At 39.0% G+C, this 24,946-nt stretch overlaps 1 protein-coding gene across 1 annotated transcript in view; it reads right to left on the reverse strand.

Moving 5' to 3' along the window:
- kif26ba (kinesin family member 26Ba) overlaps positions 1-24,946 on the reverse strand; it is a 113,444-nt gene that overhangs the window by 47,262 nt on the left and 41,236 nt on the right. The window contains exons 4-5 of the mRNA XM_059348955.1: positions 16,983-17,164; positions 8,327-8,534 (exon numbers count right to left, since the gene is read on the reverse strand). Of these exons, the coding sequence (XP_059204938.1) occupies positions 8,327-8,534; positions 16,983-17,164 (390 nt within the window). The remainder of the gene's footprint in view (positions 1-8,326; positions 8,535-16,982; positions 17,165-24,946) is intronic.

A 24,946-nucleotide genomic window follows, 5' to 3' on the forward strand; every position in this document is an offset into this window, starting at 1 on the left:
GGTTCCCAGAGCCTGCAGAAACACACATTTGTGCAAACACATGTACAGAGAGATAGATACAAATACCATATGGGAATAGCAAGTTTAGGCTTCGGATCAATTCTAATTTTAACTAATTTATTCATTCCCACTCGGCTCACAATATTGTCAGTACTGCAGAGATCTAAAGGCTCTGAGGTATGAATTTGTCTGTGGTAGGTCAAAGATGAGCCACTACAGTGGCCACTACACTTACCGAAAGATCTCTCTTACACCAGAAAAGGTGAAAAAATAATGCCTTGTTATTTTGGATAGCTGGATAATCCAAGTGAAGTATGTACATGCTAACAAAATGTAATGTTCAAGAAATTGCCACTTGCACATTTGGTCCTTTCTTAACTGAATAACAGTATAAAGGTTATTCCTCTGTTCCATAGACCTCTATTGTCATCCAGACATGATTAAAAAACACATACAGTAATAATCCATGCTGTTGCACTGGATGACGTGTTGAACAATGTTTTGTATTATATTGTACAAGATACATTAACAGTTCTATTTTATGTAAAGAAATGGTCGCAAAAGTGCTGTTTCAAACGTGTGATTGTCGGTGTTTAAAACCTCTTTAACATTGTAAAATGAAATTACTTCCATAGCTTTTTTTTTTACTTACTTTATTAATATTAGGAAAAAATATCAGTTTTTTTGACAAACTAACTACTGGACACAGTTACATAGAAAGTGAAGTAGATCGTGATGTATCCAATGAAAGTTAATTTTCAGGCTAACTTAAAAAACAACGTTGACTTTTTAGTTTTAAACAGGAACAACAGTCTCTTGGGTCAAGGTCCTGTGTTTGTTTGACCCGTGAACCCTATATGAAACAATGCAGTTGTTATACTTCTTCAGTCTTCTTCCGCATTCTTATTTACAGTCAATATGGGTCATAACAATTGAAACTAAATTACGTTACATTATACAACCCACAAAATGACGTGGGTTATCTACAAACAAGAATCCATTATTTTTCATAAGTAGCAACGAACAGTGAGGGAGAGCAACCTGAAGTCCACTACAAAGGTAATATTTACACCTGTTGAATAATGTTTGCTACAGTAGCTGGCTGATTTGGCACTTTATGGATCTTTTTATAAATTAAATTGTGACTATTTCAAAAGATTTCTGCACAATAAGTTTTGAGTTGGGAGCCAGAGACAGGGTTGGAAAGTCAGAAACTTTTGACAAAGACACACTATTGATTATGGTCTTGTCATACGATTTATTGCCAAAGGGAAATTGCCAGGGCTAAGATTACCACTGTGAACAATGGTTGAAAATGTTGTACATAATACTGGTGGTACATTATAGTCACTGAATAGGAAGCTGAGTGTCATTATGAGATTATAAAGTCTTGCTGTTTTTAAATTTTTTGTGTGGGGGTAGGCTAAAAAACACAAAGACCTCTCTGTATAATTAAATAGTCTTCACAGCAACAAGAAGTACATCCTGTAGATGCTATTTTTTTATGTTGTTTTTTTGTTTTTGTTTTTTCATGTTTCCCCCCACTTCTGAAACCACACCCTCTGAACACTAGTCATTTAATATGATCAGTGCCAGAAGCCTTTCTAGTCAAGAGTAAAATGATTCAAGTCACGTCCACTTAATTTATATAGCTGTGGATCACAAATCAATCTCAGAAGGCTTTATAATTTGTACAATTTTGTACGTTTACAGACTCATATAAGCAAAACGCAAACACAGAGAATACAGAAAGAGTATGTGTGTGTGTGTGTGTGTGTGTGTGTCAGTCATGCTCCATCCCTGCCAATACCGACAGCATTAATATTTCAGCTACAAGGTGGAACAAAGTGGCTACTGGATTCCCATAACAGACTCACTTACTCATTTAGATACAAGACACACAGACAGGCAGATAGGCATGAAGACACACAAACGCCCGTGGAAAATGTACTTGCACATGCTCACTCACTGACGCAGCTTGTGGCCTGAGAGGGTTCGTAGCTGCTATTAAAAATTGATTAGCTGTCATGGTATCATTTTCCCCCAAGGTCAAGTCGCAATCTGTGAGTGTGCATGTATGTGTGTGTGCAAAATGTTGTTGGCTGCAGAGATGAAAGAGGTGGAAAAAAACTCCCACAGTCCTTCATTGTCATTCAGATATGGAGAAGAGCAGAGAGGGTGGGGACAAGATAAGATTTATCCATAAACTAGATAAAAGAGATGGGGTGAAGATAGGTGACTGAGGGCAGCGGAGAGAAGAAGTGTGCTTTCCATATTAGCATTTTTCATAATATCCCTATTTAGATATATTTAACTTTTTGTAGTTCTGTTAAGATACAGAATTTCGAATGAAGTGCAGCAGACAGCTTACAGAAGACGATGTAAGCCCTGGGGCAACTGTGACATGGCTCATGTATTTGTGTTCCAGCCTGAAACAAGCCTAACAGTCATGCTAGCTGCTCAGTGAGGCTGTACTCACAGCAGAGCTTTGAACTAAATGCTGACATCAGCATGCTAACATGCTCACAATCACAGTCATTTACATGCTGAAGTTTACAGGGCTTTAAGTTCTCTGGCACTTTGTTGGGAGTATTTTCTGTAACTGTTGCAGAGAATATAGCTGTTAATGTATGTATACAGCCCTAAAGAATAGTTTGTTTTGTATTAATAAAGTAGAAACCTTTGTTTCCATTAAAGCTCAGCAAAGTGTCACCTTAAAAAAGCGCAACAATGAACAGGCTTTTGTTATTGTTTTCAAATCAGTTGCTAAATGATCACATTGAGTCTGCGACAGCAGTATGACAACATTATGCTTCTTATACCCTTTTTTGACCAACACAAACCTAGTTTTGCTGGGCTGGTGCTGGTTCGCAGCAACAGTGAACCTTCTGAGAACCTTTTTGCTTTTCCACAGGCGAGAGAGCCACTTCATTACATCACTGTATACGTCTTGAAACGTCTTCGCTCTCTCAGAAAGTATAATAACAACAACGGCAGACCACATCGTCTCTTAACAAATGTTGCTAAGGGCTTTGAGCCTACATTGGCATCCAAACATGACATGTACAACACGTTTTAGTCTTCTTGTCCTGAATGCTATGGATGGCGATAACGTTCTTATTAACACTCAACGGAAGATGTTAATGTTAGACTTTGTTGTATGAAAATGATAGCCCACTAACTGCTAACCCGCTAACGCTAGCCTGATCAAATACCATTGCAGTTCAACAAATGAAGAAAATCAATGATACACATTTTAGTTGGTCTGTGGCTCAGTTGGTAGAGCCGTCGCCCACTGATCAGAAGGTTGATCCCTGACCATAGCAGCCTACATGTCGAAGTATCCTTGGGCAAGGTTGACCTGGAACTAGATTAATTAAGGGATCACCAAAGTTATTAGAATAAATCCTGGAGGAATATATATAGCAAATGTTATGATCATCCGTCCAATAGTTGATTTGAGATTTGAGATTGAGAGTATGCCTGAATCAAATTGATGGACCAACTGATGGACGGACTGACACTGCCATGCCTACAGCCATATTCTCTGTAGAGTCAGTGTAGTAGAGTCAGTGCATGTAGTTTGGGCAGGGAAGAAGAATTATAATATAATGTATCAGTCATACAAGCATTAATCTTATCTCAACAGCTGCTAAATGACACAAGAAACATAGCAAGCAATCAGAAATTAAGACGTCTTAATTGCAGATGAAGATTGGTTTTATTCAGTCGCTGATATCCTGAGTATTTTTCATATCTTTAGTTTTCATTTGACAGCTTCAAAAATGTGTCATTTGAATTATCTGCTGTATTTCTGTGCAACTCTGCAGGTTGGTTTTCTAAATGATAATACATACAGCTTAATTTCCTCGACTGATACAAATCTCCCCCAGCAGTCAGGGGTCTGAACGGAAGGCTCCCAGCTGGCTGATTTGATTAAAGTGAAACGGAGCTTACCAACAACATGTAGAGAAGCACCGTGTGTAGAAATAACAGAGGGGAGTTTGAGATACAGACGCCAGTCAAAGAGGTCCACTGAGGGATTCTATTTAATTTGACATCCCTAGATGGAACAAGGCTGAAATCCTTCTCTCTCTCTCTCTCTCTCTCTCTCTCTCTCTCTCTCTCTCTCTCTCTCTCTCTCTCTTTTCTCTTTCTTTGTAACACTCACACACAGCTGTGCATCTGACCTGTGCAGGTTGATTTCCCCTGGCTTAAAATGTGATGTCTCAATCTGTTTTCTGCCATATTAACATCGGGCAGAACACTAACCCCCCATCACATTCGCAGACAGGCCCATGCATTCTGCAGGATGTATCGTACACACTTCCACCAGGGGCTTTGCCGCTTCCTTGACATCTTTCATTGTACACCATAATCCCATGAATTTGTGAGCATGCAAGCCTGTGTGCATGTGTGTGTGTGTAAGCGTGAATGTGTGCAAATGCCATTTCAGCAGGGAGCCGACCCCCACTGCAGGTGACATTTTTACTGGAGAAATGTCACCACAGTCATTTTCTTCCCATATGTTTGCGTGTGTGTGCGTGTGTGTGTGTGTGTGCTTGTGTGTGTGTTTGATTAGGTCTTGGCATGCTTCAATTGGTTTCACAGGAAAGGCTCGTTATGTTCCAAATACCAGAATATTTCCTGCCTTGGTACCATGTCCTGTCCTTCTTTCATTCCCCATTTCTTTTCAAACCACAGCAATGACAACATCGACCATTTAGAGGATAACATGTCATGAAACAGAAACATTGGTTAAACAGGGAATTAAAATACTAGAATTCACTATTCGAGCAGTTAAAGCAAGGTGACAGTTAGCTTAGCTTAGCATAAAGACTGGAATCAGGGGGAAACAGTGGTGCTATGCCATTGTTCTGATGGCCCAACTGTCCCATTGAACCAAAAGCCCATTTGTCCAACAGCCTGTTATGCTGAAAATGGACCTCCAGAGCAATGGGTAATCCCCAAAGCCAACTAGCCTGACATTGTTGAAAAATCCCAAAGATCACTAAGCTTCTCAACATGTTTGTTTGATCTGTATAAAGACTGAAGTGTTAAAACAAGTGGTTTGATGAGGGTTTTATCTATTCTATTCTATTGACTATTTCTAGGCTGGGAGCCAGGGTTGCTTTTCCCCCTTATTTCTTTACGATTAACTCAGCTAATGGTCTCCTGGCTATAGCTTCATATTTAATGGACAATTATGTCAGTGGTATGAATCTTCTCAAGAAAGTGCATTTACCAAAAGTCAAAACTTATTCAACAATGAAATAAAGCCATGTAAGAAATAATCTTTCAACTGATTTGCTTTTTCCGATATTGTTTTCCTTCTCTGTTTGTTGTAGTTGATTTAGGATGTGCAGGCTGCCAGCAGGGTAGCAGGAAGACAAAGTCAGTTCGTAGCAAAAAGGACCAGACACCTAATCAACAGTCCACCAGAACACAGATCATACCAGAATGACGACTGTGAGACATCCACATGACTGTGAAAAAAGGGTGGATGTGACAGTTGTAATCAAACAGTAGTAGCAGCAGGCGTTTGTACACAGCACAGCCGGCCAAACAAGCTAATTACTGCTATCACAAGATCACAGAAGATCATACTGGGATGAAACAGAAGCCAGATTGAGAGATAGGCGGGCTGTGTGAAAGTTTGTGTGTATATGGTTAATGATGTGCAGTATATGGGGTTTTAGTGTAGGGGTGTATAATGTCAGTATTATTTGGCTGCTGTGTGTGTGTGTGTGTTTGAGCGCACTCAAATATGTGAGTGTGAATCTGTCTCCCTGACAACTGAGGGGACATCTGTCACCTCCATATGGACAGAAACGGAGATAGAGGCTCATAGGAGGGACTAAGCATTAAAAAAACGCAACACATAAAGTAATGATTGCACAAAACGACAAATAAAATATGAAAGACCTCAAGTACATATGATTGAGAGATTTCTAGACTTTAAGAAATGCTTCTCATTTTACTCTACAGTGCATGGTTATAGTCACATGTCTGTACATCACGACTGCTTCATCTTTGCAGCTTAAACAATAGATTTTAATGTAAATCAGTTATTAAAATGAGCTTATTCTGAATATGTATTATCTAAAATATGTTTAATTTGAAAGCAAGCATTGGAGAGTGACAGAAAATATGGTAAAAGATTGTGTGTTAGGTTGTTCTGCTTGAGGACGGTGTGGATTGTATGTAATTTGGAATATATATATATATATATATATATATATATATATATATGCTGGGTCCTGGAAAGTCTCAATAATATCATAATTTATGTTCTGATTGTATTTTGTTTTCTTTATCATAATCTGTGAAGTAATTAGTAACTAAATCACCAAATAAATATTGTAATATATATATTGCAATATTGCCTCTGCCTTGTAGAGGAATTACAGTAGAGCTATAAAGTAAGAGAAAATGTAAATACTAAGTACTTCAGATTGAACAACTTGTACGACAAAAGTTACTTTCCACAGCCAGGTGGCCAAATGGTTACAGGACATGCCACTTAAATGCAACAACCCTGGTTGTTTGAAACCTTTGTTGCATGTCCATGCGTGCAAGTACATACAGACAGATAGGCAAGCGCTCACAGACACAATATGCACGCCTATGTTTGCATTGTCACTGTTTCAGTACATTGACACAAAAACATAACAGGACATGTGTAGTGTCTCCTTCCCTCTCTTTGTACTGTAATGGGCATGGCTGTTTGATGTCTGTTTGATTTTGTCCTCCATAGTCATTCTTTTTCCAGCAGTGAGGAGACACACACACACACACACACACACACACACACACACACACACACACACACACACACACACACACACACACACACACACACAAAATCAGCGAGCCTCTCACTCAAACTGTGGAGGAGGGGGCACTAAAAACTCATTACATGGACGATCAATATTGCACACACTTGAGAAGCATGACCCCCCCAACACACACACACACACACACACACACACACACAAACACACGTTTCATCAACCAATGGCAACAGTGACAGATGACTTTTGTCAGCCTGAGATGTGTTACCGTGGTAACCATTAGGCTGCATTCCGATATGGTACAGCAGGGGTGACACACACACACACACACACACACAAACACACACACACACACACACACACCAACACACACACACACACACACACACACACACACACCGGTACATACATTTCGATAATGTGGTCAAGGTCATGATAAAATTTTACATTTTACATTTTTTTTCAAACTTTCCAATGCATACAACCAAGTCACCAAATGCTATATTAAATAAAACAAGATGGATCTATATCACAACATAAAATAAAATCCTTAGTACTCGAATGACAACAGATTAAAACAATTTAACAAACAATAACTTTTGCATCAACTGATTTACTGATGAATATTTTTAATGTAATAATGTAACACTTGATGTCTTGTGTACACAGAAACATCTTCAGGTCGTCCTTCCCCGTCCTCATCTGCTAAAAGCAAGTCAAGGATTCAACAGCTACTAGCAAACCATCCCATGAACAACTCTTTTGTTATGTATTTTGGTCATTTCGCTTACAAGGGGGTCAGCATGCCCCCTGAAATTGCATTCTGCTGATTACATTTGATTACTTTTCTAACAAATGGTTTACCTGTAATCTGATCTCAGCCCTAAAAGGTTGTCTTTTCTGTAAACATGGCCACCTGCCTCGATGTGGTCTTGATGTGGTCAAACTACGGTCGAAATGCGGTCTAGCAACAAAGGCCAAGAGAGCTCAGCTGATCAAGGTCATTGGCAGATGAGAGGAGGTGCAATTTCTAACAAAAAAACTATAATATTAGTGCACACAGGCAAATGAATGGAGCCTGTCTGCTCCTTGTAAGCCACCCTGACCTTGAGTGTGTTAAACTCAAATTTGTTCCATCTGCATTGTCTGGAAATGTGCCAAAAGTAGGCATTCCTGCATGGCAAAAAGATGCAAAGCAACAGAAGGAATATTATTATTCTTCATATGAGGGTTTTTATCGAAAATAATATATTGAGTAATAATCCCTCTGTAATCACCAACATTTTGGTTTGTTACTGTCATTTAATTTAATATTTTTGAGATATGAAACACTGAATTATCACAACTACAATAGGTAGAGATGAAGGTCAATTAATATTCATTCTTCATCATGCACCAACCAACACAAACATACCCGACTTTCAAACAAAATTAAATATAAATGTATTTTGGACAGTCTTTGAAGCTCATCTGCATTTAATAAAATGAAATACTAACTATATGTTTGAATGCAGACATGACTTTTCCTTTACCTTTCCGAGCCCAGGGGTATCTTTGATCTTGTTGGCTGCACGGAGAAGGCAGGGTGGAGCCGGTGGAGGGGCCATCAACAGGGCAGAGCTAAAATTGGTGGGGAACAGAGGGGGGTCACATGACGGTGAGGATGATGTCACAGGGGCCGTGACTGCAGCGGTCTTCTGCTTCTTCTTCTTTGACGCTAAGTTCAACTTTTGTGCAGCTCTGTAAAAGGAAAGCAGAAAGAAGCCAGTCCATCAATCCAATTAATATGTTACTAACTATGTAAACTAAACTTTATCACTTAACAAATTATTTTGTAAATGCTAAATTGTTTTAAATGGAGAAATATAAGGACACAAGGGAGGACAAGGAGGACAGTGGCACATGTGCATGAGTCTATAATTACACCCTCATAGTTTACCACAGTACAACCATGGCAAATATGCTAATTGCAGAATAGATCTAGATTATACACCCTTCAACACACAGATGCACACACACACTCACACACACTGCTGTTTACATATGTAGCAACATCTGGATGGGGAGTGGTTCATTTGCTTTCTTGCTGCTCAATTCCCTGCAGCATTCAGCTCAAAAGGAGCCACCAGAAATGATATTTATATATACACTCCATCTATTCTGCACTCAGATTCTCCTTATACACTCGCTCCTTTTAACTTCTACTTCTAAACTTCTAAACCTTACTTCTTCCTCCTCCTGTTTTCCTCGCTCTCTCATTTCTTACTTCAACACAGCAGGTTGTTCCTGTCTGCCTCTCTCTCAGCACAACGGTACTTCACACCATCTTTAGTGTCTGACTTTTTCGTCTTCCGTTTCTAACTCTTTCTCTCTTCTCCAGCAGAAACACCACATATCCATATAACAGACTGAATTTCTGCTTGAACCTACATAAAAGGGATTTATAGAAAAGAGGAGACAGTTTCTACTAAGCACCAGTGGTGGAAAGAAACTAAGTACATTTACTCAAGTATTGCACTGAAGGAACATTTTGTGGTAAAATACTTGAGTATTACCATTTAATGCTTCCTTTCCTTTATTAATACAGCTCCCCTACATTTATCAGATTTATCTGAGTTTGAAATTTTACATAAAAAACGTTTATAAAAATATGTGTTTAATGTGTTGTTTAAGATTAAACTGGTGGTTCCCAGTGGTTAAGCATTGTGACCTGATTTAGAAAAGCAGAGTCCAGTTGGGGCCCTTTGTCACATTTCAGTTCCACAAAAGACGCCTTTCCTCTTAAAACCTAAAGTCTGTTTTTCCATTCATGTTAAAAGACTGAGGAGGTAAACTCTCCATGGTTTCACCAAAAAAGAGCAAAATATTTCCAATCCAGTACCAAATCCACTTCTAGATCCCGCTAACTTACACTGCAAAAAAGGTGTGTCTAAAAACAAGATAAAAACACTAAATCTGAGGGGAATTATCTTGCTGCATGGACAGATAATTTCACTTGACAAGATTTCTTAAATTAAGATTGTTAAATTTAGAAATAAGCATGTTGAACGTTTAAAATAAGAAATTAACTCTTAAAACAAAATAAATTATCTAACACTTCGAAATCAAAAATGTTTTTTTAATCTTGGTAAGAAACAAATAATTTGCAGTGCACTCTGCAAGGGCCAGTTCATCACTGCTTGCAGCTTTAATTTATCTTGTTTTAAGAGTTTGTTTTTATCTTGTTTTTAGACACCCCTTTTTTGCAGTGTACCCCCCATACCTTACAGATCTACTCCAATGTTACTCCCCCACTCGCCACCTCAGATCTTCCGACGATGACCTTCTGCCCCGTCACCAGGACCAAGCACCGACAGAGCCTTACCATTTCTGCCCCAACCCTCTGGAACGCCCTCCCTACAAACGAAATTCTGACTCTCTCCACTCATTTTAAAAACCAAGTCAAAACCCACCTCTTCAAAATAGCCTACAAAACCTGACTCCCACCGCCTAACATGAACTGTCATAACATTCTTTCTTTTATGTAAAGCACTTTGAATTACCTTGTGTTGAATTGTGCTATACAAATAAACTTGCCTTGCCTTGCCTTGCCTTTTGTTCTATGTATTCTGTCTTTGTATCTGCTCATGCATTCTATGTAAAGCGTTATATAAATCCAATAAATTAAAATGAACATCATGCTGTACTGCAAAAGACTGAAAATAGTGACTGAGATCATAAACTCATTCTGAAAATGTTTATTGAGGTAATAAAACGAGTGAGAAGTAGTTTTTGACTTTCATACAATCTGACTTATTTTTGCAACCGGCAGAGTCGCCTCCTGCTGGCCTTCAAATAGAAGGAACTTCTGTTTCACTGTTCATACCTGAAGGTTGTCCCTTGGGTCCAAACCGCATGTTGGGAACCACTGGAATAACTAACTTTATGCCTACATGCATCAGTATTAATGAATTACTTCTACTGTTGACTATTGATACTTTATATACATTTTGAATGTACTAATGTGCTTTTGCTGAAATGTGGTTTAAAATGCATTAATTCTACATTTTACATTGGTTGGCAGTTGTGTGCTTATTATGAGCTTTGTTTGAATTGATCACCATATGTGACCATAAACTTCCCTCTAAAAAAATAGGCAAGGGAGCCTGTGTACAAAGGCCTAACATAGGCTGCTTAGTTAATAATATATAGATAATAACATGTACAGATGTATAATTGATAATACAAACGTTCAATTTTGATAAAAAGCATAATACACACTGACAACAGCTGTGCAGATGAAAAAGGTTAAGTGAGAGTAATCTCGGGTAAAGCCAGGGACAGTAAATCTGCAGGCAGTAATTCACCGGACGAGATTTATTGTCATTAGTTAAACATTTTTTGTATGTGTCAACGTAGGTCCTTTCTGCAATTTATGAAGCAACAATTCACACAAGCAGATTTGCAGACAACAGCAGCAGTATTAACGATGTGATGAAATAAAAACCTCTAAAACGTCTTTGGCAGGCATTCCTGCTCTGTTCCGCCTTAATCTCTCATCACATATATTTCTATGATTATAAAGAGAGAGAGACCTTGCGCCCTGACACACTCTCTGTCAAAGAGCCATATTCTCACACCATTGGCTTTCAATTAACTGCGGCAGGTTACAGAAATGAGAGCGAGACGGGGAGAGAGTGAAAGAGCGAGCGGTAGAAGAGAGGGAGGGACGGTGCAAGAGGAGGGAGGGGGAGAAGAGAGATGTGGATTCAGTGACCCGGAGAACGACGAAGCGTTTCACCATTTGACTAGCTCTCCCAGGAGATTTGTGTGTGAATCTGTATGTGTGTGTGCATGTTTTTGTGTGAGTGCATATACTGTATGAAACAAAGCTCCACAAGAAGACCACTAATTGGTTTTTCATTGTGTGCAAGCTACACATGCAGCGGCAAATCCAATCAGAAGCAATTACCGCTTTTCTTATTGTATCACTTGCATGCTCAAACCCTCTCATGTAGCATGGAGATACATGTGCAGTAGACTATTAAAAAAACTGTTGTGGATGCAGGAATTAAAAATCATAATGGCATTAGTTAAAATTATGGCTTCATTTCCCCCATAAAAAGGCTGAAGTCAGAATCTTGTATAAAAAAGATGTGCTTGAATTCAAACCTTTTTGATTTATTCATATAAAACAGTGGAAACAACAGGCAGCTGATGCATTGCTGATGCTCGTAGAGTGAGACATGACTATGATGGATTATGATGGGTACTCTGCTGCTGGAGATTCCCACTTGCTCTCTGAACAGAACAGGCATTAGCTTTATTGTGCGATTGTTTTTATAATACATCCTTCAAATCCATCAGCCACGTCAATTTCATAACGGGCATCTATTCATGTGTGTATAGGTACTATTACCCTCTTATTCTGTTCTCTCACCCTGACTGGTTTAATCTATGGCACAAGTCAAGCATGGTACACACACACTAACACACACGCACACAGAGGCCACCTAATTGGTAGCGTTTAATGACAAGTGGCCTGGGATTTGGCCAAGTGGTTCTATTCCAATCTAACCCAAAGTGAAGAGCGCTTGTTTTTCATCCATCTACTCCATCTCTCTATCCATCAGCTCTTCCTCTGTCACCCCCCACCCACGTCCATTAATTTGCTCCTCCCATCCTGTATCCTCTTCATTCATTCATCCTCTCTGCTCAGTCTTTCACTTTTCTTTCCTTCCCATTTTAAATCCCTCTCAATTCTACAATCACCCCCTCATCCTCCCCTCATTATTTTTATGCTTTCATCCTTTGCCTTCCCCTCCACTGATACATCCACTCACCCATCCCTCCATCCATTCAGCCGTCCTTACATGTATTGATCCCTTAATCCATCCCCTCAGTCCCTTCATGTGTCTCTCTCTTGTTAAAAAGCAGCACAGGTCACAGATAGTCCGGCTCCTAACATGCTGTTGCTTTGTTTTCTTCTTCCTTCCACATGACTACAAACACCTTCACTTGACACGAACATACAAAGGCTCACATGAAACACACACACACACACACACACACACACACACACACACACACACAACTGATTTATGACTGGTGTCTCTGGGCTGTGTTGTTGGCTCAGTAGCTAATTACATTCTATTTAACAGGCCGTCAGTGGCAGGCGATATAGGGAAAGACAGAGAGCGTTGGTGTGTGTGTGTGTGTGTGTTTGTTTCATGTGTGTGTGTGTGTGTGTGTGTGTGTGTTATTGGGGTCAGACATGGACAGAAGACAGGCTTTACTCACACTATCCATCTATCAACATGTACATATAGCCTCCAATTTACACATTTCCTGCTTCCTATTAAGACACCAACAAGGCAATATATGTTTAAGATTAACCTGACACAGTATAAAGAACACACCACCAAGCATTGGTTGGACAGCATTGTCATGTCCTGGGCCTAAAAATTATCCCAGTTGGACACCAAAATTTGCAGCGTGGTTGGACATCCAGTTAGTGACGCTGTTTGTTGTGCCACTTTCTCATAAACCAGAAAATAATCATCTTACTATTGCTACGACATGTATTTGGTTGTGATCAGATGGCCGCATTGTGACGTCCATGCCATGTCACATATTTTAAACATAAAAACACTTTTATTTATACTACTTTATACTTGTATTCTCTGTATGTACCTATGTATACCTCATATTCCTGTCATCAATGAGAATAATTATCCAAACACGAGCATTCCCTCCAATGTTTTGGAGCATTTCAACATTGCAATCAGTCAAAATATTCACAATCATCATTTTTCCAAATCGTGCAGCCCCACTGCTAAAGAAAAAACATAAATTATACCATTACTGATAATTACTGTAGTTAACATTAATTATTATCTTTTTTTTTTTTTTTTTTTTTACAGTTAAACAACTAACTTAATGACATAAAGTGTTAGGAAACTGATTTTCAGTGTTGTGAGCTCTCATTGTTTTTTAATTTAACTATTGAATGGATGGATAAGATAAATTCACTCTCTCTTGCTGCCCTCCTAGTATACCAGTATCTAATAATAAAAACAGCATGACCACTTGAAGGAAATGGGTTTCTTCTTCACTGTCAAAATAAAAGACAACTACTTGCAATTAAAAGTTGTTAAAAGACACCTGAGAGGGAAAAAAGAGCAAAAAATCAGTTGTTGCAGGCAGTTGATATGTAAATCATCAATCAGCCTTTATGAGTGGTGTCTCATTGGTGACCAATGAGGCAGCGAGAAGTAGACAGGGGCACAGAAAGAGACAGCATTCTCCCGTCTCACAGCCATCCAAAATAACAACACCTTCCCAATTCACCAATTCACTTGGGACCTATTCATTTACTCTGCTACCTCCAGCAACACACACACACACACACACACACACAGCCAAATCCCCATAGATTCAATCCTTGGAGCATGCAGTAAAAAATTCCTTCACTGATAGAAACTCCCTTCCCCCAGTAAGGGAGGAAGACACACACACACACACACACACACACACACACGCACACACACATACGCCTCAGCATGTACAGCATGTCTCTATCCTCTAGCCCGGCATCCCCAGAGGGCCACTGCAGCACCGGGAAGATGGAGCGCTACCGTGCGAGTGTGACATATTCACAGACAGATCGGTACTAATGAAAGATATTACTCTCATGCACATTAGCAGAGGTAAAGAAAAGGTCAGTGTAAAGACAGAGAAATTGTTGGAAAAAGAGAGGAAAGGAAAAGAACAATGGTGAAGGAGGAGAGGATTGGAGAAAGTAGAGTGCAAAAGAGAAAGCAATTACATGAAGACGGGAGAAGGGATAGAAAGAGGAGGATGTGGAGGAAGAAAGGGATCAGGTGAGAGGAGATGTGCTGGACACAGGGATTTGCTGTTTGCAGACAGTGAGCAGTATGTGTGTGTGTGTGTGTGTGTGTGTGTGTGTGTGTGTGTGTGTGTGTGTGTGTGCCTAATAAGAATGTCTGTATGCAGTCCACGTCTGAGAGTAAAAACCAAGACAGCCCTGGGATTTACCCGTACTGCATGGCTGCATCCAGCGTCCATAAACACACACACAGACAAATACACACACTGACACACATTACCAGAGTCAAAAATAAAAGGTGACAGAGAGTGTAGATTGTTTTTTTTACCAATTAAAGTTAAATCCAACTACATACATAAATGACAGGAAAATTGTAGACAAACTGTTTGTGTATGTGTGTGTGTGTGCACGCATGTGTGTGTGTGTGTGTGTGTGTGTGTGTGTGTGTGTGTGTGTGTGTGTGTGTGTTTTGAAAAGCAGACAAAACAAACACACTGACACTGATCTTTAAAAGGAAATTACATATCATAGTCACAGACCTATAGAGGAAGACTGACAGCCAGACAAACACACACACACACACACACACACACACACACACAAACAGTGACACCTGCACCATTAAACAAACCCTGTTCTTTCACTTAGAAGGTGAATGCTCTTAAATCGACCCACAGACAGCTGGCTGTATGTTCAAACGTCAACCAGATGTGTGTGTATGTGTGTGTGTTTATGTTCAATGGCCTTGTTACCCTGCAGTTCAGGGGGTCACAGAAAGAGCTAAAGAAAAGAGTGTGTGCACATGTGTGCATTGTGTGCGTTCCCTTACAATTTAAGAGTTGTGTCTGGTCACCGTTGCTTTGAAAGACAGACAGTAATACGTCAGCCACACTAAAGCTCATCACTCATATATCAGAGCAAAATACTCTCATAAAGGGGTTCATCTGATTTCCTTAGAAAACTCTTCAGTGCAATTCATATCATATCCTGCAAAATGTGACATGGGGAGTGTTGTTTTCAATGTGGTGCTGCAACACATTGTTGACACCTGACACTACAGTTAGTCTACATTTAGCACAATTTCCAAGTGAATTGATCTTGTTGATCTGATTGTGGACTAATGGTTGTTCACTCCAAAACATGTCAGCATAATTTCATTGTATAAGTTATCACATGCACAATGATCTGTTCAATTGTCAAAATTAGTCAAGCACCTAATACTATTAATATCATATATGAATCTCTTGGAACATTTGATAAATTTAGAAAATTAAGATATGAGCTTTTGCAGGTGAACCATGCAGTTGTGCTGAACCATCCAGGTTATTTTGGCAAAAGAACTAAGAGTGTTGAGAATGTTGAAAGAAATTGAGAAGGATCTTTTGCCTTTTGGTGGCACTGACTATTGCTTTTACAAGTGAACTATGTTGTTGTGCTGAACCTCAAGACTGTTTTGCCAAATGATCTTAGAGTTTCGAGAATGTAATTTCTGCTTCAAGAAATGAGCCAAACCAATGGAGAAAAACTGTATATAGCAGCTAATTCAATTAGCTGATGATTACCTGCTATATCTAGTGTTCGCCCATACTTATTGGATTATAAGCAATGATTAACGGCCATTCAATAATCTGACAAAGATCGAATCAGCTGAAAATAGAAGAAAAGAGGAGAAGAGAAGCATTGAAAAAAGAGAAGAGAAGATGAAAGAGCAGAGTATGTGTGAAAGTGAGGAGAACCATCGGTATCATTTCAAATGCGATTTAAAGCAGTTCATTAGATACGACGTCTCAGCAATACTTCAGACGGCGTGACACACTCATAGTCTTGTGTTACCCATGAATAATTTATTCATTCATTTTGAGCCTGCCATGTTTATTCATCAATAATTTACCCAGATTACCCTGTCTTATTTATGTTGTGTCGCTCTCCATTTCTCTAGATTTGATTACACGGCTCATCGACGACTGCTGACTGAATGGCTGATTTATAAATAAACACACCAAAATACAAGTAAGTGTGCATAACAATAATAGTATTTCATTTTTCAACATCTTAGAATGTGGTTATTTGTTTACCCATTGTTGCATTCTTTCTGCTCTATCTGACAACCTGAAAGTCAGACCCCGTGAGTTTAAAATAAATTCAGTACCAGTGTTCATGTCTGTATTGTATGATTTATTTGCTCTTATTAACTGTGAAAGCTAATTATCATATCTCCTGACCCTTTAATATTAGAAAGTTGTGTGGATAGATAAGACAGGAAACAGAAAGTCAGGTGATCTACATGCATCCACAGGGTGATATACTCAGATGTGTATAGCAAGCACTGAAAGTGGTACTCTGATCTGAATGCATCTTACCTGGCGAAGAAGGAGGCAGCAGCAGAAGTGGTAGTTGGAGCCATTGTGGTTACAGCTGGAGTGTGAGAGGGAGAGCTTGTGTGCGATGTTGAGTTTGTGTGTGAAGGAGAGTGTGTGTTGTAGCGGTTCAAGGCGGCCTCAGTCAAACCTTCTCTGGAGTCCTCAGAGATCATCTGGGAGATCTGGTGAGAGACAGAGAGATTCAAAATGTTAACTCCTACAGAGGGATCGCAGTAAGTGATGTAAGAAAGAAAGAAAGAAAGAAAGAAAGAAAGAAAGAAAAGAAGTCAACCTCTATCACTGTCCTTTTCTTTCTCTCCCCCACCCAGACAGCTGTGATAAGTTTGTTTCCCCTATGACTTTGATCATACTGACTGTATCTATGCTTTTAATGGGAAACACACACACACACACACACACACACACACACACACACACACACAGAGAGAGTACAGTGTCCTACAGTATATCTCTGCCCTTGTGTCTTCCATGTGGTCAGATGAGAGAACAGTGTCTGGTTTCCCACAGCCCTTTTGTTTCCTGTTTATGAAACGGTGTTTCACATACATTGATTTATCAGTGACGGACCCCCATAATATCAATTTATACTAATATATTTCAAAAAACTTAGAACACTGTCAGAACCTCCCTTTAGTTTTTGATATTTATAGTTATTATTTGAGGAAAAAAGCTATTGGAGAGGAAACACTTATGGTAACTGTCTAAAACCTTTATCTCCAACATGGCATAGTTTAGAGATATTTTGTATTCATGTTCATTTCAAGTGTGTGTGTCTGTGTGTGTGTGTGTGTGTGTGTGCGTGTGTGTGTTTCCTTTGGCAGACAGCAGATCAGCTCTCTAGTGATCACAGTGAAACAGCAGCTGAAGGTTGTTTGGGTCCCAGACAGACAGAAACAAACAAACACCCTCCTGCCTTAATTCATCTCGTTTAACTCAACACCTCCTCCTTCTCTTTCACCCTTCCTTCACTTTTTTCCCTCTATTTGATTTTATCATTGCTTCTAACTGATTCTATTTGATTCTCTCTGTCCCTTTGCTCTGCCAACTTAAGCTATTCACATTTGTCCTTGCTTATTGGATCATCCTTCAGGGTATTGGTCTTTTATTAGATAGCATGTAGGGAAGAAGGACAGTGAGGGCGAGAGAGAGAACTTTGAACTCATAACAGTGAAAAGAAATGAAATTTGTTGTGGCTGTGTGAGTTGCAGTTCTATCAGATTTATGGTATATACACAACAACAATTTTATCTTTGAATGGCTGCATCTATATAGCTCAATTTTTCTCTACATTTTTTTTACATCCTGCCTTTATTACACAGCTGGAAGTGTAGATATAGACGAAGAAATATAACATAAGGTCTCTGGGTGAAGTTGAACATTGCGATTATATGGTATATGTGCCTTAACCACCAAGTCACCAGAGGCCTATCTGTCTAGTATAGAGTGACTAAATGTTTAAATTCATATGCATCATGGGTGCAAACACAAGAAATCACATTTTACTGTTTTTCTCCTGATCTCTCCCCCTTGTCAATATAAACAAAAGCAGAGGTTTAAAGGGGCCGTTTGTATGATTTATATAGTATAAATATGTTTTCACTGGTGTATTATTACCTAAAATTAAAAATTATTGTGGGTTTTATTTTAAGCTTAGAATGAGCCCTTCATATCTACATAGGTAGCGGGTCCTCTTCGAAAGATCCCCCAAAGTTGTATCACCGTGTTTCTACAGTAGCCCATAATGGACAAGCCAAACGTTCTCTCTCCAAACTCAAACCATACAGATGCCCTGGGCATCACTTTTTAACACACAGGTTACGCCTTTAGCATTGGTTTTGGACGTGAAGGGGTAGTCTGATAAAAATTTAATATGTGGTTGATGTTGTGAATTAACACAAAACTACTTGGTTGGTGTTGGGAAAAAATCATGGTTTGTTATGAGAAAGTTTCACATGGGAGACAAATAGTGGTTTCCAGGGTGAATGTGTTTGTTGGACCCATCCATCCTCCCTGACTGTGTTTTGCTCACTCTAAACTACACCACCTGACTCCCTCAGGCATCCCAAGCACATAAAAAAAAACACTTTAGGAGTACCCTATGTGTTAAATGTGCAATTTGTAAGATTTAGACAGATTTTTGTTTTAAACAGTATACAAATAGCTATTATCAACATAATGGGAAAAGGTGTTGATGTTATGTCAAAGACATGTATTGTGTTGAAGAGATATCTATTGAATTTAGCATGCTAACCAGCTAGCACAAACTTGGACTGCATCATTCCCACACTGACTCTACATCATATCTCCACCGACTCCTTCCTCAGGGACACGTCCTTCGCAACAATTTCTTAAACACAGAATTTCAGTTCAGGTTTAAGTCTAACCTTTTTTGTGGCTTGGAAAGTTTGCTATACATTTTTGAGGAGATTGCAAGGTTATTTGTGTGACTAACTGTACACAATCTTAATGAGTGTCATTGCTGCATTTAGTAAATCATGCATTACTTCCTAAAGTGAAATACTGACCCCTTTTTGTTGAGCATGGGGCCAGTAATAAAACATCTTTAAAAAGCAGCACCAAAGCGACTGTATGCGATGAACTGGGAGTGAGAATGGATAGGCAAACCAAACACTGGCTCTAGAGAGGGCCTTGCCGTTTTTACGCTAAGGGAGGTGACCACTTCACTGCTAGACGTCTGTTAATCCTACACACTGCCCCTTTATAGTTTTGTTGCCTATGTGCGAGCATGAGTCTATGGTCCAGATTCATAAGATCCTTGAGACTCACACAGATGGACATTTATGACACATTCAGCTGTTTTTTGTATGAGTGTGTGTTGCATTTAGTAATAGTTTGACATTGTGCATAGATGTTTGTGCGTTGATGTGTACATAAAGGCATGTGTGTGTCTGCGTGTGGACGACCCATTCGTGAAATAGATATGGATTATTGATTATAGTTCTTTATGTGCTGCCAGCAGCTGGACAGCAGAGCACCTAAATCATCACCTCACATTCCAATAAAGGAAGTACAGCTTGTGTGAGAGTAAATGAGCGACCATATATGTCTATTGTGAGCATGTCTGTGCGTGTCCTTCTGTGTGCATGTGTCTGCACTTCTCTGCACCTGTGTGTGTATGTGTGTGTAAATCAGCTCCACAGTGTGTATATTTACTGCTGAGGGCTCCTGGGGTCCAAGCACGCAGCCCGCTGCCTTGATAAATTACCTATTGTAAATGAGATGCCTCTATAGTTTATATACCATTCTCCCTGTGCACCTACATGCATTTCAAATGCTCAGGCTTAGCTTGCTACCCCTGCATTATTAAAGGAATTGTGAACATATAGAATAAAGGTTCATTGAGCTACATGGAATACCTGTTTACTCATTTATCCTTATAAATGGGAAGAGGAAAACTAGCAGCACAGTGTGGGACAAATTCCCCACAGAGGGTTATTATAATGTGAACTGGAAACTGGAGTAAAGGTGGTAGAATAATATGTGGCAGTCAGCAGGGGAGACCACGGGCTCTGGACTAAGGTTGTAAAAAGTATCAATACTGCCATGTCTTCAAAACAATACAATCTCCATTTATTATAGCATGGATGCCCAAAGTGTGGCCTAAAGGCCAATGGTGGCCCCACATTTTGTGCAGCGTGACTGCTTGTATCATATTTTAATCTTCTGTAGTCCATTTTAATACTTTCTGTGGTGGAATGTAACTAAGTACATTTACTTATTTAGGCGCTGTACTTAAGTACAATTTTGAGCTACGCCACAACATTTAGCTGACAGCTTTAACTTTAGTTTCATGTCAAGACATAACATAAAAAATTGATCAATTGAAAGTGATTAGACATTATTTTTAAATTAAATTTCATAATAATATATTAAGCTCTACCTTGACCACATTGAAATACTGCTTATATAATAATAATAATAATAATAACAATATTATTATTATTATTATTATTATTATTATTAATAATAATAATAATAATAATAATAATAATAAATATATATATATAATATGTTTAACAATCTCGAGAAAATGAAAATGCTCCTTACATAAAGCATCAATAATGACATTCTAATAATATATGAGTACTTTTACTTTAAGTTAGTTTTGATGCTGATTTTGTACATTTACTTAAGTATGTTTCAAATGCAGGACTTTTACTTGTAGTGGACTAATTTCACAGTGTGGTATTAGTACTTTTACTTATGTATGGGATCTGAATACTTCTTCCACCACTGTTCACTTTCAATAGCTTACATTTAATTAACATAGCTACTGTGACCAACTGTGCTTCCTAAAAAGCATCTGTCAACTTAGGAATGACTTGTAGAAAGCTGCTGGTTGCATGGCAACGCTGTCATCAATGCTAGTGCAGCTCACAGCTGTGTCTTTTCTGTGTGGCCTTTAAGTGCACTCTGGCACCCTAAATCTGCACTTAAAACTTTGGGTACCCCTGAATTAATACAATCAGATTTTCAACCTGAGATCTAAATATGGTAATATTTAATACTAAAAGCAGTTATAATGACAAAAGAATGTGTAGGCTTACAGGGAAAATATTTGAGAATATGTTTATTTTAATATTATTAAAAATGTGTTTTTGTTAAAATGGCTCTTTCTGTTCCACCACTGAATGAAAATTGTTAAGAAAAAAAGAACAAAGTTATCTATTTTAGATTTAAATTTAAGTTTAGGTTTTAAATTCTGGTGTTGTGACAATCTCAAACTGGACATGCTGTTTTACTCAGCTGCACCTCCTATTCTCAACTAAAAAGTATAATAATCATATCCCCAATTACTTCATACTGTCATTAAATTCCAAAGGGTTTGCTGTGCTCTGTGCTAATGGGTAATTATGCTTCATGCATCTCATTATACCAGCTATTGTAAGAGAGCTGTCAAATTAGTTCTGCATCTGAACGACTGCACACAGGGAATAGATGGGTAGCATGATAATTCCTGCACACGCCACATTCCTGCATGTTCACCTGGCTAATGCTTTGACATAGATGGCATTTTGTGGAATATAGTCGTTGGCTTAAATTATATTTTTGTTGTTGCCGTTTGTTCTTATGAGGTCGTTACACTTGTTTCATCCAGATGTTCCCACAGGACATACAGGCTGAGCTGCTCTCTCTACATTCTCCCATAAATTAGATTAAAAATTGTAACTGAAACTTTAATCATCCCAGTGGGTTATTAGGTCATCGCAGCAGGAGAGTAAAGGATAGAGATAATAGCAGGACAGAGAGAGTGCTGAGGATAACACAATGTGTTGAAAATCAGGAAAACACAACATCTAACCATGTCTTCATAGAACACCTGGTCCTGAGATTGTACCTGTCAATGAGGCACTTTGATGAATGTGATATCAGATTTCCCCAGAAAGACTATATATAAAAAACACTTATACACTTATTGTGTCACTCTCACTCTCCGCACTACAGCACTTATGCACAGCGCTCCTTCTCTGCTTTTAGTAAAGGTAAAAGCTGGCTCATTCATCTTCATTACATCACAAACACAACTTCCCTACTATTCACCTTGCTCATCTGTCACTTTTACATTTATTTTATTTTTTCATCTTTTTCCAACTACATGCTACATGCAACCCACATAGAATTTGTGCCTTAAATGTCAGACTTGTATGAGGAGGATGAAAAGAGAAGTGGTGTGTTCCTGTGTTCCTGTGTTCCTGTGTTCCTGTGTTCCTGTGTTCCTGTGTCCGTGTGTGTGTGTGTGTGCGTGTGTGGGTGCATGCATGCGTGCGTGTGTGTGTGTGTGTGTGTGTGTGTGTGCGTGGGTGCGTGCGTGTGTGGACCTGCCTGCTTTTATCAGGGGTATACAATCTGTAAAACAATCTAAATGCTTACTGCAGCAGAGTGGAGGAAGAGAGGGAGCCTGCCCTTTCAGGATGAAAAGTGGGGGAGAAAATTGAGAGGAGACACACAACATAGAAGAGAGTGAATGTGGCTGGGTGTTCATTTAGTTTACTAGCTTAGTTTAGTACCAGAGAAAGTGTATGTGAGACAGAGAGGGGGAGGGAAAGTCATGATAAATGGAAAACACACACAAGGAAATGAAAAGTTGACATGAGAGTGGAGGCAAGAATGAAATGAAAGAGTGGGAGTAAATGATGGCTCTACATAGAATGGAAAGTACAGGTCAATGGGAGCAGGGTGTGATTGAATAACAATATTCAACTCATATAAACATGTGCAGTATGTCGTATAATGAAATCAGAAATAGCCTCAAGGCTACACACTGTATGTCAAAAGAAATGACAAAAGGCGTTTCAAGCTGCGATATTTACATCTTTGTAACGTCTCGCCTGCACTGTAAAAAGCCACAGAAACGGGATGGGAGGGGGGGTTCAGATTTCACGGCTTTGTAACGCCTCCAGAGGTAGTCACAGAGACGTAAAATTGGTGGGACTGTTGGAAGCGGGATTACTATGAATCGGCCATGCTGGCAAGGCGCAAGATGTGATGTATCATCAGGAAGATGACTTTATGAAAGCAGAGATAAGTCATGCTTTCTAGAACGCATGATTCCAAATATATACTATAAAATACACATTTCTAATTTCTATTTCTGCTAAGCACATATGCACTTTTCATGCTCTTATATTTTGGTAGCAAGAAACTACACATCAGATTTCAGTGCTGTCCTCTCTGTTGGCAACTGAGCATGTGCATAGAGGAATTTTAAAGGAGTTTGGCTGCAATTGCATTGATTCAATGTTTTTTGTGAGTTTGGTTTGCCAGTCAACTTTTATTTTAACTTGTGACATGGGAAACACTTAGCTTTCTGTGGACTTTTGTGTGGAGTGTTGCAAATGGAGGTCGGGGTGTCACTGCACTGGAGCAGCTGGAACATTACACTCCTGTAACACTGTCAGACTCATAATGGACAGTAGTGAAAGAAAGTGCTGCTCTTTCACTTTCCTCACTCAGATTCATCCTGCTAGCGTAGGGATCGAAGTGGCGACCTTTCGGTCACAAGCTTCTCTAACCTTTAGGCCACCACTGCTGCACTAATTAATCCCAGTCTGACAGTGTTTGGCAGTAGAGGCTTAGCTGTTATGTTATTATTATTATTTTATTATATATTTTATATAATCATAGTCTCTGTGCAAGGTACACAATAAAAAAAACTGGTGCACACACACACACACACACACACACACACACACAGGCACACATAATACTGTATAAACCTGTTTTCAATTAGCTGCATGAAGGACAGAGCGAGGGCAAAGAGACAATGATTTGTTTTCTCATGCCAGAAAGAGAGAGGGAGACACAACCACGCCAGAACTAAAGGAGCCCAAGAAATGTCCTGACTGAACAGCTTCTGTCAGTTAAAAGGTACAGTGTTGCAAATGTGACACAGTTCTGTATTACCAAAGAACAGATGGATTTCTGTGTTGTTTGTTTCCGGAAAATTAAAGACTCATACATCACACTGCTGTCTGACATAACCCGCTGGTTTTGTAGCCTGGACCTTTTAATTTTATCCTCACCAGCATCTTGGTCAGTCACTGGAAACAGGAAATCAACATGCAGTAGTCAACCAGCTGGATCTGAAATTCAGTTCTAATGAAGAATGCTTACTACAATGCAGTTTGACTAAAAAGATTTACTAATGTACATTGCTGAGTCATTAACATATATAGTTCATTATGATGTTTACTTGTACTTGTTTTCTGTCTTTTTTCTTGTATCTCTTATTAATGAGTCACTGTAGCACTGATGAAGAATCATTCCACCCCCTATATACAGAGTATTGTGTAAAGACAGAATGATGATACATTTGACCTTGAACCCCTATTAAAAAAAAGTTAAAAGCTTCATCATTTTGGTCCCAGGTCCTCCACTGCTAAAATAGTACCCACAGCATTCTCAGGTGGCTGATTGCTTAT

The sequence above is a fragment of the Centropristis striata genome, chromosome 2 (genome assembly GCF_030273125.1).
Source record: "Centropristis striata isolate RG_2023a ecotype Rhode Island chromosome 2, C.striata_1.0, whole genome shotgun sequence".
NCBI lineage: Eukaryota > Metazoa > Chordata > Actinopteri > Perciformes > Serranidae > Centropristis > Centropristis striata.